Source organism: Myxine glutinosa, chromosome 5, assembly GCF_964187855.1.
Source record: "Myxine glutinosa chromosome 5, kmMyxGlut1.1, whole genome shotgun sequence".
Lineage (NCBI taxonomy): Eukaryota > Metazoa > Chordata > Myxini > Myxiniformes > Myxinidae > Myxine > Myxine glutinosa.
In genome coordinates this window covers 161,679,741-161,698,371 of record NC_136265.1, presented here as the reverse complement: position 1 = coordinate 161,698,371, position 18,631 = coordinate 161,679,741, and the positions used below count along the sequence as shown (strand labels likewise).

Sequence of the window (18,631 nt, the reverse complement as noted above, 5' to 3'; positions counted from 1 at the left end):
TCCCCGCAAGGTCGCCATCCCCCGCCGGGCTTCGGCACGATGTGCAGCGGCGACGCCCAAGCGCTCTCTGAGCGCCGAACGATGCCGAGTCGCTCCAGGGTAGCGAACGCCACTTTTGCCACCGCCAGCTTCGTCGGCTCGAGGCGGCGTGCCCGGGCGTAGACCGGTGGCCCGACGGTGGGGATGTGATGGGCCACCCCGTGCTTGACGGCCCCCGCCGAGAAGGTGGGCCGCGTGAGGGCCGGGAAGCCGGCGAGGAGGCGGGTGAATGCGTCCGCTGCCGGAAGCGTACAGACCAACGTGGCCGGAACCGAACCGTTCAGCAAGCCACTTGGCAAGCCGCTCGTTGAGCTGCTCGACGAGCTGGGCAACGCACAAGCGAGCGAGCTGAATGTCTCGGCCTGGACAAGACGTCTGCGCTTGACGTCGACCAGGAGCCCATTAGCGCACAGGAAGTCCGCGCCAAGCAGTGCCATGGGCACGTCGGCGGTGACGAACGTCCATCGGAAAACCTGCCCTCCGAACCGCAGAGAGAGGCAGCGTTTTCCGTACGTACGGATGGGCGTCCCGTTCGCGGCAAGCAGCGCGGGGCCCCCACCCGCGGCGTGCTTGTCTGACGTGCCGGCGGGAATGACACTCACCTGCGCTCCCGTGTCGCACAGGTAACGGCGCCCGGAGAAGGTGTCCGTTATGAACAGCAGGCTGCTCGAACGGCCGGCGCTCATCGACACAATTGAGCGCCGGCCCGGGCGTTTCCCGACCTGTTGAAGGAGCATGGCGGATGACACTGCCGAGCTTCGTGGCCGAACTTGGCGTGGAACCAGCACCAGGTGGTGGAGCTGGAGGAGCGCGGCTGGCTCTGCCAGGCCGTTGGAGTTGGCGGGTTTCCCCGCAGTGGCGGTTTTCGCCGCGGCGGTGGGCGGGGCGTGGCGGCGGTCACGAGGTGCGTATCAGCATGCTGCGTATGCTGTATAAGCTGATGCTGTGGAACAGCAGCATCAGCAGCATCAGCAGCATCAGCCTCGAGGGCCGTGACGGCCACGCCGACTCTCGCCCGCGTGTCCGAAGCGGCGAAGTACCTGTCCGCCTCGGCGGCCAATGCTCGGGGTTCCGTTAGCCCGGTCCCGGCCAACGCGAGGCGAACCTGCACTGGAAGTTGGCGACGGAAAAGCGCCCGGAATAGAGAACCGGGGGCTTCGTCGCCCAACAGTGACAGCATATGGTCCATTCGGACCGACAGGCGCGTGTCACCGAGCTCGGGGAGATCCAGGAGGCGGTCGGCCCGTGCGTCGTCCGTGAGGCCGAACGTGGCTAGGAGTAGCCGCTTGAGTGCCTCGTACTTGTGGCCGTCCGGTGGGTGGCGAAGGACGGACACAACTCGAGCGGCCGTGCCGGGCCCGAGGGAGGCGACGACGTGGCAATAGCGCGTGTCATCGCCGGTGAGGCGCCGAAGCTGAAATTGGACTTCGGCCTGGATGAACCAGACTTCGTCCTGAGCCTCCCAAAATTCGGGAAGTTTGATGAAGTTGGCCATGGCAATGGCGTCGCGTGTGGAAGGATCGCTCCGGCAGATCCAACGTCGAGGGGGTCACCAGTAAAGCGCGGCGTTACACGCGCTGCTTGCGAGCAAGGAGGAAGCGGACAAGCGGTAACTTATAAGCGTCTTTATTTCAGGAGCTCACTGTAACACTGGCGCGCTCCGGGCTGCGCACCCGGTGTATATCATGAGGCCACGCCTACCCCTCGGGCGTGGCCACCGCCCACTTGGTGCGCGGAATGATGTCACCACGCCAGTGGGCTTTTGTGTCCGCCACAATATCATTGAAATGTAATATTTTGTTGACAGTATAGCTTTGATGTATGTACACTTGCCTTTGAGTTGTCTAACCTGCGTTTGAATCCTGACTCAATTATAAACTGTCATCCAGGTGTTTCACATCTCGGGTGATGCATCAATGTTTGTACCATCCATCAAAGGATGTTAAGCTTGAGGACTCGTCTGTCTGCAATGGTCGTTGGTAGATGTCAAATCTCGTCTGTCTGCAGCTCAATGGAATACTGTTCTCCCCTATGGGCCGGTGCTCCTGCCTCACACCTAGCTCGGCTTCACGCTGTCGAAACCAAAACTTTCAGAATTATTGGAATCTCCCGCGATGAAGCTATCTCTGAGGGCCTTTCACTCACTCACCGCAGGCAGGTAGGTGGTCTTTCTGTCTTCTACCGACTCCTCTCCGGCCTTGCACCCCCAGCTCTCTCTGTGCTCTGTCCCCCAAATATTCCTACAGGTCGCACAAGATCTGCCAGCAACCCTCTGATGGTTAAACTGCCGAAATCGCGGCTCTCTGCTCACCTTCACTCTTTCATTCCTCTTTTCTCCCGCCTCTGGAACAAACTCCCTCACTCCCTTCAATCCCACTCGTCCCTCCAGGTCTTTAAAACAGCTGTTCACCACCATCTCTTATCTTCCCCCATCCAAAACCTTGATCTTTTCTACCCCCGCTAATTCACCCCAGATCCACCTTGTTTGAAATTCCAACTTCTTTCCTGGAAGTCCTGGCAGTGTCCATATGTTTTATACCTCTCCCACCCCCCCCCCCCCCCCCTTCCCATGCCTCCTCCCCAAAGCCCTCTCCCTCCCACAGTTCTCTCGATGTCTCCATGTCTCTCGGTCCCTGCTCTCAAAATAATGTTGTGTTTGTGTCCTTCCTCCTCTCTCCCCATCTTGTCTACCGCTCCCGATGTTATATGTTTTATGTGTCGGTTTGTCTTTCTGTGTGATTAATGTTCGCTCTTTCACGAGCCTCGATCTTGTATACAAAAAAAAAAAAAAAAAAAAAAATCCTACGGTCTCCTCTTCCAACCTATAGGGGGGCACTGCATCAGCAACACAGCACACAAATGACAGAGAACAGTTAAAATGTTAATAAAAAACAAGAAAGAGCAATCAAACTGCAGACCATCGCCAGGACATGTTTTCAGTGTTTTTTTTTAAGGCTTTTGTGTTAAAACAAATATGGTGGCCGAACCACATTACCGATAACGTCATCGTTTTTTTTTTCTCCACCAATTTATCCCTCGATGATGCTCAATAAATTTCATCTTGATCCATGAAGTTTTGTACTTGTAGAATTATGACGTCATAATGGAGGCACCTATGACATCATCATTAACAGCTTTTATTCCCCATGGAGAGTTCTTTACAATGAGCCATGTCTCAATTTGTTTTCTATTCAGGGCTTTCGGAGATATGGAGGTGCAAAGTTTTTCGGTTTTTCCAAGATGGCGGCCGAACCAGGTGACCTATGACGCCATAATTATCATTTAAAAAAATCTACAGGTGGAGGTGCACCTATGGTGAAAAAGTTGCAGAGAAAATCATATTTATTCTGTGCGACCAAACAGACTCAAATGCAATACTCTCTCCTCTGGCGAGGGTAAAAATGGAATGAACATAGTGCATTCGGGAAGGTTTATCACATCCTTTATAAGAATCAGGACCACAAGTTGTATTGGAAGGGGATAAGAATAAAAACATGATGTGACCATGTGACATGCTGTGAGCTCAACTTTCAATGTCACCTGTTATATTGTTTGGAGATTCAAGATTTTTTTTTTTCATGCCTGCTCCGACGAAGTCGCTGGAGGAATTGTTTTTGGGTTGTCCATCCAGCTGTCCGTCTGTCCATCCGGGACAGGTTTTCATTTCCATGATAACAGCTAAAGGGATCTAAGTCAAACTTGGTGCATGTATGTGTAATAAGGTAAAAATGAACTGATTAGATTTTGGGGTCACAAGGTCAATGGTCAGAGATCATGTTAGGTAAAAATCCTGTTACCTCGATAATTTGTGAACAAGCGATGGGATTTTGACCAAAGCTGGTACATTGGTACAGTTGGTTGGTACAGTTGGTACATCCCAAAGTTGGGATTTTGACCATGTGTTATGATGCAAAGATGAACTGATTTGACTTTAGGGTCAAGAGGTCAAAGTCTATACCAGGTTTATAATTTGAGAACTTCACTAGAATGGGTGAAGGGATCTAAATCAAATTTGGCACAGGTATGTATAATGATGTAAAGATGACCTGATTAGATTTTGGGGTCAAGAGGTCAAAGGTCAAATGCCAGACTTCCCATTAGGTAAAAATTCTGTTACCGAGCTAACTTGTGAGCCAGTCATGTTGGGATGTTCACCAAACTTCTTGTATAATTATATGTTATGATGTAAAGATGAACTGATTATATTTTGGGCTCAAGAGGTCAAAGGTCTGAGGTCATGTTATGTAGAAATTATGTTACCGGGCCAACTTGTGAACCAATGATGGGATGCAAAACATAAACTGTTCAGCCTGGCGGAGGTATGCACTGGGGTGCATCAAACACCCCGTTTTTGAAAAATATTCTCATATTGATCTAATCATACTTTTTTTTTTTTGTTACACTTGCGCCATATAGCATTTCTGTAAATTTTACATTTTTGTAAATCGAGGATTTTCCACTTTGTTTAGTATGAGATTTTTTGGATTTTATAAAAGTAAGAACTAATAACACTTTCTTGTAGTAATTCAGGATCACCGATTCCTATTCTATTGTTTTGAGCAGCATTATGTTTACATTATTATTATGTTTATTATTATGAGTACACCGACCTGTTTTGCCAAGTTTTAATTTCATATTGTTTTAGTGTAATTTCATATCTAATCTTATCGGGCTATTTAATTGTCGATTTGTTCTGTAGACGTTGTTTTATTGCTCGATTTGGCCGAGCAGAACCATGCCAAGTGAGTTGATGATGCTGGCCAGGCCAATTTGGTTAACGTTTGTGTGGTGAGCGGGTAATCCTCACTATACATTTACCCTCTTGCCTTTCTTGTCCAATAATAAGGGTGATGACAAATGCTGAAACGTATTAACAATAATCCTTCAACTCTTGTTGGGCCTCTCCTTGGCCTACGCCTTACGAATGTCGGATGAAACCTGCGTCGGTTCCTCGGATCTCTACACTTTAGGCATTAAGGCTGGTACACCGAAGGAGTTCGTCTGCCTCCGGTCTTATTGACTCCCAACGTGCTCATCTGGACTGTGCTCAACACAAAAATATCAAAACCTATTCACTTTTACATACCTGCTACAGTTCACTTTATCTGCAGATAAGCTGGCCATGAGTGGAGAGATAATTTCACTACCTCACCAACCTTTCCCCTCTCCCCCTAAAGACTTGAAGAGCTGTAAGATTTTTTATTAGAGAAGATCAAACCTATATCACAGCAAGCAATTGCATGCCTCCCAACCCAGCAACCACCTACAACACCTCCAATGCTCCACCAAGCCCCTGCCTGTGATCTATCTCGAAAGGAATGGTGCCACCTTAACTGGCTCCGAACGGGTGTTAGTGGATTCCATCACAGAATGTTCTCCTGGGATCTTGCTGACTCACCCGATTGAGTGTGGCCTCCCCTGCACTTTAGATTACCTTGTGCAAGGCCTTCATCTCACCACATACAATACATACATACAACATACATACAAGGCTCCTCTCCATATACAAGGCTTTCATCCGCAGCTCAATGGAATACTGTTCTCCCCCTCTGGGCCGGTGCTCCTGCCTTACACCTAGCTCGGCTTCACGCTGTTGAAACCAAAGCTTTTAGAATCATTGGAATCTCCCACGATGAAGCTAAAGCCGAGGGCCTTTCACTCACTCAGGTTGGTTGGTGGCCTTTCTGTCTTCTACCGACTCCTCTCCGGCCTTGTTCCCCCAGCTCTATCTATGCTCTGTCTGCCAAATATTCCTACAAGTCGCACAAGATCTGCCAGCCACCCTCTTCTGGTGAAATTGCCAAAATCAAGACTCTCTATTCACCTTCACTCTTTCATTCCTCTTTTCTCCCACATCTGGAACAAACTCCCTCACTCTCTTCAATCCCACTCCTCCCTCCAGGTCTTTAAAACAGCTGTTCACCACCATCTCTTATCTTCCCCCATCCAAAACCTTGATCTTTTCTACCCCCGTTAATTCACCCCAGATCCACTTTTTTGAAATACCGACTTCTTTCCTGGAAGTCCGAGCTGTGTCCATGTGTTTTTTTACCTAAAAAATGTCCATGTGTCATGTGTGCCAAACTTCCATAACACCATATCAAAATGGTTCTTTGTTATTTGCTGAGAATATCAGTTTGACCATTTGCATAAATAATCATTGCCTGAGTTTCATAGATTAATTAGAACTTGTGAGATACCCGTGCTACGCATGGGTGGGAGGCCAGAAGCAAACAGGCAATGCAGAAACGGCGAATGCTAAAGCATGAAACCAATAAATTCCACATTCCTGTAGCACCTTCAGTCACACGTCAGACATGGACAGCAAGTTCATGAAGGACTTCCATGAAAAGCATACCCGTTCACAAACAAATGGATACGTTCACGTATAGAAATATCGATCGTGGGTCTGTGGCGAATCTGCATATGGCGATCCGCGAAGTTCACGTTTAGAATGTAGAAACCATCACGGCATGTTGTCATTCACTTGAATTAGATATCTCTTTTTTCCTTCCAAACAACATAACTCCAATCACAAATTAATCACAAAATAAACTTTTAACAACACTGTTAATGTTTCCTTCATTGTAAAAACTACCAAGTCAACAGTTAAAAGGATTTTGAGCTGCTAGGTGTTACGGCCTTGGCAAAATCGATGGAGACAGCGATCTGTTAGCGTATACACCGCCGAAATAGCTATGTGTAATTCTCTCATGTGGAGATTAAACCCACGTCGTTTGAACTTTGGACGAGGTCATTATTTACTTTTAATGATGTTTATATTCGAACCAAAAAGAAGATAATTGGTTTTGGGTCGTCCTTTCCGCATATCTTGTGGGATTGTGAGTTGGAGAGACGACCGTGATGGCGGGGAGGTGTTTGACATTCTCTCAAGCAGGGATTCAACCCATGTCCTTATAAAAGGTCTTTGTCCGAGGTCACCGAGTCCGATCGGTGCAGCTGTGCAGTGATTGGTGCAGCCGTTTGTGCGGCACCCGGGAAAATAACGTTATGCGGGAGTCCAAACCTGAAAATGCTGGAGGCCAAAGCTGAAATTGGAAAAACAATATACCCTATTTTACTCCAGGAGATCCCAGGATTACCCACCTAAAATATGGTTGCGATCGGTTCAGCCGTTTTTGTGGTACCTTCGAACGGACGGACAGACGGACGGGCAGACAGACAGACAGACGGACGGACATTTGGTGAATTATAGTAAGATGATAAACACAGGATTTATATCTTTTGTTATACCAGCAAGTTTCCCATGTACGCATGGGGTTCTAAACGGGGTAGGGGTGGAGGAGGCAAATAAATACAAATGGCCTCTTCTGTCATCGAGCCGGCAAGCTGAGAGCAACAACTCACATTTATTGCCACATCTGATGCAATGTAAATGCTCTAATGGCGGTGAGGTGCTCCATTTGAAACCGTTTGTTCGATATGACATAAATGTATCTTTTTGATTCTTAGATGCTGTAATAAAAATTTGTATTGGTGTCAAAGCCAGTGACTGGGTATGTCAGGGAGCATGTGGAGGGTGAGGGGAGCATAACTGGTTTTGACAGGGAGGGTCAGAGTTAACAGGTCAAAGGTCAAGGGGACAGACTGAGAGAAAAGTGAAAATGATCGGGGAGGGGGAGGGGCGGAGTGACAATAAGTCATTAGGTATAGTTGAAGAGACGACGACCAAAAGTATGATCATAATAATATATATTTATACTACTAGCAACGGTACCCGCCCTATGGGCGAGGCTTCAATTGGGAGGCCCAAATGAAAAGGCAAAATATCAGAAATTGAAGGCTTTTTTTATTTTAAACGATTCATATAAATATCCGTTGAATCATATCACACGCAAATCATCAAAATCTAAACAGTACATGGAGCCCATTTTGAAAAAAGATTGAATTCTGCAAAACGGAAGCGGCCGCTACACGTCTTTCTCAGTCGCATGTTTATGTATGAAGAGTGCGCGCCGAATCTGTAATGTTGGAACCCATCTGTGGATCGGTCCCATCGGCCGATGGGTCTGACCCATCTGTGGATGCACGAGAAATGACAATGCAGACCCATCGGCCGATGGGTCTGCGCCACCTGCGGATGTGTTGTTCACCTTGAAGGAATGTGTATGCATCAATGGTGGATGAGTATGTTTATTTGAACCTAAAAATATTATCTTATTTTTATCTTATCGACAAACGGTTATCGACAAACCACATGTCACGGACTGCTTTATAAACATTTATGACATCAATTGCTTATTTTTAGTTTTAGGTTCACATCAGATCTGTTTATGGATGTTTGAGTGTTTTGTTAGCACATCAGATCTGTTTATGGATGTTTGAGTGTTTTGTTAGCACATCAGATCTGTTTTTGGATGTCTGAGTGTTTTGTGAGCACATCAGATCTGTTTATGGATGTTTCAGTGTTTTGTTAGCACATCAGATCTGTTTATGGATGTTTCAGTGTTTTGTTAGCACATCAGATCTGTTTTTGGATGTCTGAGTGTTTTGTGAGCACATCAGATCTGTTTATGGATGTTTGAGTGTTTTGTTAGCACATCAGATCTGTTTATGGATGTTTCAGTGTTTTGTTAGCACATCAGATCTGTTTATGGATGTTTAAGGGTCTTGTTAGCACATCAGATCTGTTTATGGATGTTTCAGTGTTTTGTTAGCACATCAGATCTGTTTATGGATGTTTAAGGGTCTTGTTAGCACATCAGATCTGTTTATGGATGTTTAAGGGTCTTGTTAGCACATCAGATCTGTTTATGGATGTTTGAGTGTTTTGTTAGCACATCAGATCTGTTTTTGGATGTCTGAGTGTTTTGTTAGCACATCAGATCTGTTTATGGATGTTTAAGGGTCTTGTTAGCACATCAGATCTGTTTATGGATGTTTAAGGGTCTTGTTAGCACATCAGATCTGTTTATGGATGTTTAAGGGTCTTGTTAGCACATCAGATCTGTTTTTGGATGTTTAAGTGTTTTGTTAGCACATCAGATCTGTTTATGGATGTTTAAGGGTCTTGTTAGCACATCAGATCTGTTTATGGATGTTTAAGGGTCTTGTTAGCACATCAGATCTGTTTTTGGATGTCTGAGTGTTTTGTTAGCACATCAGATCTGTTTATGGATGTTTCAGTGTTTTGTTGGCACATCAGATCTGTTTATGGATGTTTCAGTGTTTTGTTTGCACATCAGATCTGTTTATGGATGTTTAAGGGTCTTGTTAGCACATCAGATCTGTTTATGGATGTTTCAGTGTTTTGTTTGCACATCAGATCTGTTTATGGATGTTTAAGGGTCTTGTTAGCACATCAGATCTGTTTATGCATGTTTAAGGGTCTTGTTAGCACATCAGATCTGTTTTTGGATGTTTAAGTGTTTTGTTAGCACATCAGATCTGTTTATGGATGTTTAAGGGTCTTGTTAGCACATCAGATCTGTTTTTGGATGTCTGAGTGTTTTGTTAGCACATCAGATCTGTTTATGGATGTTTGAGGGTCTTGTTAGCACATCAGATCTGTTTATGGATGTTTGAGTGTTTTGTTAGCACATCAGATCTGTTTATGGATGTTTGTGTGTTTGAGTGTCTTGTGAGCACATCAGATTTGTTCATGGATGTTTGAGTGTTTTGTTAGCACATCAGATCTGTTTATGGATGTTTAAGGGTCTTGTTAGCACATCAGATCTGTTTTTGGATGTCTGAGTGTTTTGTTAGCACATCAGATCTGTTTATGGATGTTTGAGGGTCTTGTTAGCACATCAGATCTGTTTATGGATGTTTGTGTGTTTGAGTGTCTTGTGAGCACATCAGATTTGTTCATGGATGTTTGAGTGTCTTGTTCGCACATCCGATCTGTATATGGATGTTTGAGTGTCTTGTTGGCACATCAGATATGTTTATGGATGTTTGAGTGTTTTGTTAGCACATCAGATCTGTTTGTGGATGTTTGAGTGTTTTGTTATCACATCAGATCTGTTTATGGATGTTTAAGTGTCTTGTTGGCACATCAGATTTGTTTATGGATGTTTCAGTGTCTTGTTCGCACATCCGATCTGTATATGGATGTTTGAGTGTCTTGTTGGCACATCAGATATGTTTATGGATGTTTGAGTGTTTTGTTATCACATCAGATCTGTTTATGGATGTTTAAGTGTCTTGTTGGCACATCAGATCTGTTTATGGATGTTTGTGTGTTTGAGTGTCTTGTGAGCACATCAGATTTGTTTATGGATGTTTGAGTGTCTTGTTGGCACATCAGATATGTTTATGGATGTTTGAGTGTTTTGTTAGCACATCAGATCTGTTTGTGGATGTTTGAGTGTTTTGTTATCACATCAGATCTGTTTATGGATGTTTAAGGGTCTTGTTAGCACATCAGATCTGTTTATGGATGCTTAAGGGTCTTGTTAGCACATCAGATCTGTTTTTGGATGTCTGAGTGTTTTGTTAGCACATCAGATCTGTTTATGGATGTTTGAGGGTCTTGTTAGCACATCGGATCTGTTTATGGATGTTTGAGTGTTTTGTGAGCACATCAGATCTGTTTATGGATGTTTGAGTGTTTTGTAAGCACATCAGATCTGTTTATGGATGTTTGAGTGTTTTGTAAGCACATCAGATCTGTTTATGAATGTTTAAGTGTTTTGTTAGCACATCAGATCTCTTTATGGATGTTTGAGTGTTTTGTTAGCAGATCAGATCTGTTTATGGATGTTTAAGGGTCTTGTTAGCACATCAGATCTGTTTATGGATGTTTGAGTGTTTTGTTAGCACATCAGATCTGTTTATGGATGTTTAAGGGTCTTGTTAGCACATCAGATCTGTTTATGGATGTTTGAGTGTTTTGTTGGCACATCAGATCTGCTTATGGATGTTTAAGGGTCTTGTTAGCACATCAGATCTGTTTTTGGATGTTTACGTGTTTTGTTCGCACATCAGATCTGTTTATGGATGTTTGAGTGTTTTGTTCGCACATCAGATCTGTTTATGGATGTTTGAGTGTTTTGTTAGCACATCAGATCTGTTTATGGATGTTTGAGTGCCTTGTTAGCACATCAGATTTGTTTATGGATGTTTGAGTGTTTTGTTCGCACATCAGATCTGTTTTTGGATGTTTACGTGTTTTGTTAGCACATCAGATCTGTTTATGGATGTTTGAGTGTTTTGTTAGCACATCAGATTTGTTTATGGATGTCTGAGGGTCTTGTTAGCACATCAGATCTGTTTATGGATGTTTGAGTGTTTTGTTAGCACATCAGATCTGTTTATGGATGTTTAAGGGTCTTGTTAGCACATCAGATCTGTTTTTGGATGTCTGAGTGTTTTGTTAGCACATCAGATCTGTTTATGGATGTTTGAGGGTCTTGTTAGCACATCAGATCTGTTTATGGATGTTTGAGTGTTTTGTGAGCACATCAGATCTGTTTATGGATGTTTGAGTGTTTTGTAAGCACATCAGATCTGTTTATGAATGTTTAAGTGTTTTGTTAGCACATCAGATCTCTTTATGGATGTTTGAGTGTTTTGTTAGCAGATCAGATCTGTTTATGGATGTTTAAGGGTCTTGTTAGCACATCAGATCTGTTTATGGATGTTTGAGTGTTTTGTTAGCACATCAGATCTGTTTATGGATGTTTAAGGGTCTTGTTAGCACATCAGATCTGTTTATGGATGTTTGAGTGTTTTGTTGGCACATCAGATCTGTTTATGGATGTTTAAGGGTCTTGTTAGCACATCAGATCTGTTTTTGGATGTTTACGTGTTTTGTTAGCACATCAGATCTGTTTATGGATGTTTGAGTGTTTTGTTCGCACATCAGATCTGTTTATGGATGTTTGAGTGTTTTGTTCGCACATCAGATCTGTTTATGGGTGTTTGAGTGTTTTGTTAGCACATCAGATCTGTTTATGGATGTTTGAGTGCCTTGTTAGCACATCAGATTTGTTTATGGATGTCTGAGGGTCTTGTTAGCACATCAGATCTGTTTTTGGATGTTTACGTGTTTTGTTAGCACATCAGATCTGTTTATGGATGTTTGAGTGTTTTGTTAGCACATCAGATTTGTTTATGGATGTCTGAGGGTCTTGTTAGCACATCAGATCTGTTTATGGATGTTTGAGTGTTTTGTTAGCACATCAGATCTGTTTATGGATGTTTAAGGGTCTTGTTAGCACATCAGATCTGTTTTTGGATGTTTACGTGTTTTGTTAGCACATCAGATCTGTTTATGGATGTTTGAGTGTCTTGTTAGCACATCAGATCTGTTTATGGATGTTTGAGTGTTTTGTTTGCACATCAGATCTGTTTATGGATGTTTAAGGGTCTTGTTAGCACATCAGATCTGTTTATGGATGTTTGAGGGTCTTGTTAGCACATCAGATCTGTTTATGGATGTCTGAGGGTCTTGTTAGCACATCAGATCTGTTTATGGATGTTTGAGTGCCTTGTTAGCACATCAGATCTGTTTATGGATGTTTGAGGGTCTTGTTAGCACATCAGATCTGTTTATGGATGTCTGAGGGTCTTGTTAGCACATCAGATCTGTTTATGGATGTTTGAGTGTCTTGTTAGCACATCAGATCTGTTTATGGATGTTTGAGTGTTTTGTTTGCACATCAGATCTGTTTATGGATGTTTAAGGGTCTTGTTAGCACATCAGATCTGTTTATGGATGTTTGAGTGTTTTGTTAGCACATCAGATCTGTTTATGGATGTTTAAGGGTCTTGTTAGCACATCAGATCTGTTTATGGATGTTTGAGTGTTTTGTTTGCACATCAGATCTGTTTATGGATGTTTGAGGGTCTTGTTAGCACATCAGATCTGTTTATGGATGTCTGAGGGTCTTGTTAGCACATCAGATTTGTTTATGGATGTTTGAGTGCCTTGTTAGCACATCAGATTTGTTTATGGATGTTTGAGTGCCTTGTTAGCACATCAGATCTGTTTATGGATGTCTGAGGGTCTTGTTAGCACATCAGATTTGTTTATGGATGTTTGAGTGCCTTGTTAGCACATCAGATCTGTTTATGGATGTTTGAGTGCCTTGTTAGCACATCAGATCTGTTTATGGATGTCTGAGGGTCTTGTTAGCACATCAGATCTGTTTATGGATGTTTGAGTGTTTTGTTTGCACATCAGATCTGTTTATGGATGTTTAAGGGTCTTGTTAGCACATCAGATCTGTTTATGGATGTTTGAGGGTCTTGTTAGCACATCAGATCTGTTTATGGATGTCTGAGGGTCTTGTTAGCACATCAGATCTGTTTATGGATGTTTGAGTGCCTTGTTAGCACATCAGATTTGTTTATGGATGTCTGAGGGTCTTGTTAGCACATCAGATCTGTTTATGGATGTTTGAGTGTTTTGTTCGCACATCATATATGTTTATGGATGTTTGAGTGTCTTGTTAGCACATCAGATCTGTTTATGGATGTTTGAGTGTCTTGTTAGCACATCAGATCTGTTTATGGATGTTTGAGTGTCTTGTTAGCACATCAGATCTGTTTATGGATGTTTGAGTGTCTTGTTAGCACATCAGATCTGTTTATAGATGCTCATCGAGAAAATCCTTTGGGATGTTTTTCTGGCCAAATTCCTAACTTGTTCCTGTATTAATTTCCCTAGTTTTCTACGTTTTCTATCCAACTAAATCCAAGTGGCATCCTTGTTGGGAAAGATTGGGTATGAGAATGAAAAATCGAGAGCCGCGTGCAGCCTTGGGTTCAGAGGCAAATCGAGAGCAGAGCTTCCTCCACCCACTCAAACATTTTCTTTCCTTCCTTACATTTCACTCGGAGGGAGATTTTGGGACAGTGGGCTTAGAGGAGAACGAGCGCGCTATTGGCTTTCATATGAGGGTGGTGTGAGATGGAGGAGGAGGAGGAAAAGGAGAGTTGGGTGGGAATGACAGAGAGAGAGAGAGAGAGACATACAGAGGGAGGGAGGGAAGAGTTGGTAGTGTGGCTGTGAGCAGCTGTCAGAACAGTTAGACAGGTTCTGTACTGAAAAGGCCACAAAGGGATTTACCTTTCCTTTCTCCCCTGGTCTCTTTGTTTTTATTCACACAGATTCAATTCTTTCCCGATGGGGGACAAAGAGGTGAACAGAAAAGAGCTGCTCCAGTTGCTGCTGAGGCCGGGCAATGGGGAGTGCGCGGACTGCGGCAAACCAGGTATGTGAAAGGGGAGAGGGAAGAATGGCATGAACACAGGTACACTGACAGGTAAGGTGGCTTCGTAATGACGACTTGGTGTGAGCGGTTGATTCGTGATTTTGGGTTCAAATCTCGTACCCATTGTGCATTGTTGTCACAATGCCCTATTGTCTTTCATGAAACATATGTGAAACTCCTCCATAAGGCCTACAAATTGGTATAACAAAGGTAAAGACAGATACTGAGACACAAAAGAGAAATATGGCAGCCAGAGCTAATGTCGTTTGCTTTCTGTAACCTCATGAAATACAGCACAAACCACAGGGGAAACGCTTGGGGAACTGTGGAGTTTATGTTTCTTTTCAGTGCTTTTATTTATTTATTTATTATTTCCACTACCTTTGCATTGTCAATTTTGTTAAGTATCTCATGTCAAACCAACAAACACACACAAACACACCTGCAACCCACTGCGATTCCACGATTCCCGTCCACAATTTTTTGTGTGAACGCGCGTACCCTCCTCATCGTCGTCTGACCACAATTAACCTGTTCCACTGGGACAGGTGAAGAGGATTTGAATCAGGAAGTGGGATAAACTCCGGAAAATGAAACAGAGAGGGGAATATGACGATGCTTTGTGCAGAATGCGGCCATTATTATGATATGGAGGTTCAAATGTTACTGGGATTGTAATGGGGATCCCAAAAGGAATTAGCATGATGCTCGCTGAGAAGATGATTACCCCATGGTAAAGACAAAAGGTAACCTGGTGTGGGTCTCTTCAGGGGTTACTTGTATATTAAAAATTTTCACATGGGGAGTCCTTTGAATTGATAAATGGTTGGTATAAGAGAGGAGGACATGAGCAAAGTGAACGTAGTGGTGTTTGATGGTGGTGAAATGAAAATGAAAGGAGGTTTTTTGGGGGTGATTTCATTCTTAGGTGGAAGCAGTTTTAAGCAAAGAGGAGGAATGACAGTGGAAAAGCAAAATAAACTGGGAGTAATGGACACAAAGGTGCCTTGGGACTTGGGAGGGCATGGATGCGTGGTGATGACTGACATCACTCTTTATTGGAGCACACAGGTAGTGGGACAAAAACATGGAAACGTCAATGTAAAGTCACGTAATATGGCGTTGGGCCACCACAGCGTCTGGAATTCTGCAGGATGTATGTGGCATCATTCTTCCATGAAAAAGTCAATCAACTCACACGTGCTTGATGGAGGTGGAAACCGCTGTCTCTGGCGTCATTTTGGAATGTCCCATAATTGCTCTATTGGGTTCAAGTCTGGGGACCGAGAAAGCGCTCACATATGGATACCATCAGTGTCATGCTCATCAAACCATTGGGCCACTATACGTGCTCTATGGACAGGGGCTTTGTAGGGGGGGCCCTTCGGCAGCCATGCTAACCATGACTATAGATAACCAGGCATGTGCAGCATTTCTATACATGATCCTAAGCATGCTGGGATGTTATTTGCTTAATTAACACATCCTGTGTGGAAGTCATTGCTCGGTATCCCTCATTTATTTAATTATTCATTTATTTCCATTTTTTTGTCCACTACCTGTAGTTAAGCAGCATCATTGAAAACCCATCGTAAGTTGTCCAGTTATAAGAGGACCTGCTTTGATTTCGGAACCAACAATGGACACTTTGTTCATGATTTGTTATAGGATTTGGAAGTTTTTTTTTAGGTTTCAGGCCCCTCCCAGGTGGCTGGAATTTGAGCTTGTGCTGGAGGCCTGCTGAACAAGTCTCGTCAAACTGGTCGGTCTGGTTGGAAGGAGTCTTGAAAACTGGCAATTATTGTTGGCAGATATATGTGAAACCAGTTGGAATGGAGTTAGGTGAGCTGACATCGAGTGTGTATACTGTACTGGTGTGTGCAGAGAAATGCATTACCGTACATTCGACCATTATTGGTACTAAATCTCCCTCAGCAAATATCTCATGATGAATTATTACGTCATAATTGCATCTTTCTTCCACCAAATAAACAGATTGAATAATGAGGGACCAACAGGTTTTTCAGTGATATTTATCATATTCTTTGCTCCTTTAACATGAAGATGTCTAATTTTGATATGACAAATATGCATACAGTAACTTAAGACGTCATCATCCTTGTCATAACCATAACGATAATCTTTGTAACCAACCGTAACCAACCACCTGCTAGAAATGTTCGACAAAAAAGCTGAGGAAGAGGAATCAACGAAGATCCATGTTGCGTGGTCGAATGTGCTCCAGTTTGTGCATCTGCTTTTCCTATGACTTCCTATAAACCTGGAGCCTGTCCCATACTCTGTGTAGAGTGTTGGTAAAGGTTAGGCTGGGTGGTTTGCCTATCTTTATAAATGCTGAGTGCCAAGCAAGGAAGCAGCAAGTAAAAAAGAAAGTCTTTGGTGTGACTCAGCCAGGGTTTGAACCACCAACCGCCCAGACTCAGAGCGGATGCTCCAACCATTATGCCCCCAAGTCTGGTTTATGATTTCCTAAGACCCCATTAATCCACCGCTCGGTGATGGGTCCCTTTGTCTAGCTACGTAAGACAGCTGGTTGCATGGTCAGGCCCCAGCTGGCTGCACCTGCTCAGTTTGTAAAAATCAGCTGTAGTACGTCATGTTGGTAGCTGGCGTGATGTCAGGCTGGGCTAGTTGGACAGATTGGAATTGGGATGGGTGGTTGGATCTATGATTTGCCAAGCCTATTATAACTGACTCTGTAACCTCAGACAGAATCATTTTAAATGTAGAATGGAAGTTTTTCAAAGGTCATTCATTTTGTATCTTCCTTCTCTCTTGTTCCTCCATTTTGCATCTATTTACACTCACCCATTCTGGTTTCCCACACCCCAAAGGTCCTGAATGGGCGTCGTACACCCTCGGGATATTCATCTGTTTGTCCTGTTCGGGGATCCATCGAAACCTCCCAGCCATCAGTCGGGTCAAGTCACTCGAGCTCGATTTTTGGGACAAAGAACAAGTACAGGTAAGATTAGCCTGGCATGTGAATGCGCTTCCTTTGTGAGACGACATACTAGAGTAGTCCAACAATCGGCATCTCTATGACCCAGTCATATATCCGTGGAGCTGGGCGACCCATTCAGTCACCCTAGTGATCTGAACTCACAAGTAATAATTCTAAATGTTTGCCTTTGCTTTATTACTTAGACTATCTTGTAAGGAAAATGGAGTGTATATTCAAAAACGTTCTCCTACACTTACCTTTAATGCACCTGAACTGTAAGGAATTGGCAGCATTTATGTCTCCATTGTCCAAAACCTGGCACTTTGGGTGTTTTGTTGAAACGGGTAAGTGCCACGCACTTCATCAGATAAGGCACAACAATCACAGTTATTGTTCTCTCGACTATATATAAATCCCACACACCCACGGTATCTCGACGGCTTACGCGTTATCTTGAAGCATTCACACCACACGGATTTACATTGAGAGATCACAAGACAATGAAAGAAAAACCCGATCCCCATGTGTGATGCCTGCATGAGGTCGGTGCTGCTGGTTCGAGGGGGGAGCTAGATGGCGGAGCTCTTGGTGGGGGAAGAGATGTGTCTGGTGGCATTGCGTCCCTGCCCTTCCTACCTCACGACAGTGTGCTGATTGGCTCTCCACCCGTCCTCTTGGGGCCTCTCACCATGCCCGTGGTTACGAGCGTTTTCAGGCAGTTCCGGTGCTTTCCAGCACAGGCTGTAGTTCTTACCTTGGCACACGACCATAAGCCTGGTGTTGGCTTAACGGTTATGGTGGCTGGCTTAGGATCCCAGGGTCCTGAGTTTGAATCGCGGTCGGCCGTTAAATTAACACCAAGTGGGGTTGACTCAGGCTGTCATCCTTTCGAGGTTGGCGAAATGAGTGCCAGTGAACTGTGACCCTCAGTCAACTATACTACCTGCAGTCCGGCGCTGCAAGCGAAAGAAGAAGCATATGATCGTGAGGTGAGGTCGGTGCTGGTGGTTCGAGGGGGGAGCTAGCTGTCTGTGCTGTCTTTCCCTCGTGGTCCCCCTGTACTGTCTGTGCTGTCTTTCCCTCGTGGTCCCCCTGTACTGTCTTTCCCTCGCGGTCCCCCTGTACTGTCTTTCCCTCGCAGTCCCCCTGTACTGTGTTTCCCTCGTGGTCCCCCTGTGCTGTCTTTCCCTCGTGGTCCCCCTGTGCTGTCTTTCCCTCGCGGTCCCCCTGTGCTGTCTTTCCCTCGTGGTCCCCCTGTACTGTCTTTCCCTCGCGGTGCCCCTGTACTGTCTTTCCCTCGTGGTCCCCCTGTACTGTCTTTCCCTCGCGGTCCCCCTGTGCTGTCTTTCCCTCGCGGTCCCCTTGTACTGTCTTTCCCTCGCGTTCCCCTGTGCTGTCTTTCCCTCGTGGTCCCCCTGTGCTGTCTTTCCCTCGCGGTCCCCCT

At 44.5% G+C, this 18,631-nt stretch overlaps 1 protein-coding gene across 4 annotated transcripts in view; it reads left to right on the top strand.

Annotated features, from left to right (window-relative positions):
• Positions 1-13,840: 13,840 nt before the first annotated feature.
• The window catches only part of ADAP2 (ArfGAP with dual PH domains 2), a 46,501-nt gene continuing 41,710 nt past the window's right edge, over positions 13,841-18,631 (top strand). Inside the window, exons 1-2 of one of the 4 annotated variants that reach the window (XM_068115779.2) lie at positions 13,841-14,222; positions 17,078-17,208. In XM_068115779.2, the coding sequence (XP_067971880.2) occupies positions 14,135-14,222; positions 17,078-17,208 (219 nt within the window). In that variant the 5' untranslated portion in view covers positions 13,841-14,134. Of the gene's footprint in view, positions 14,223-15,954; positions 16,065-16,426; positions 16,467-17,077; positions 17,209-18,631 lie in introns of those variants that run through there. The other 3 variants (XM_068115782.2, XM_068115781.2, XM_068115780.2) reach the window with 3 other exon arrangements.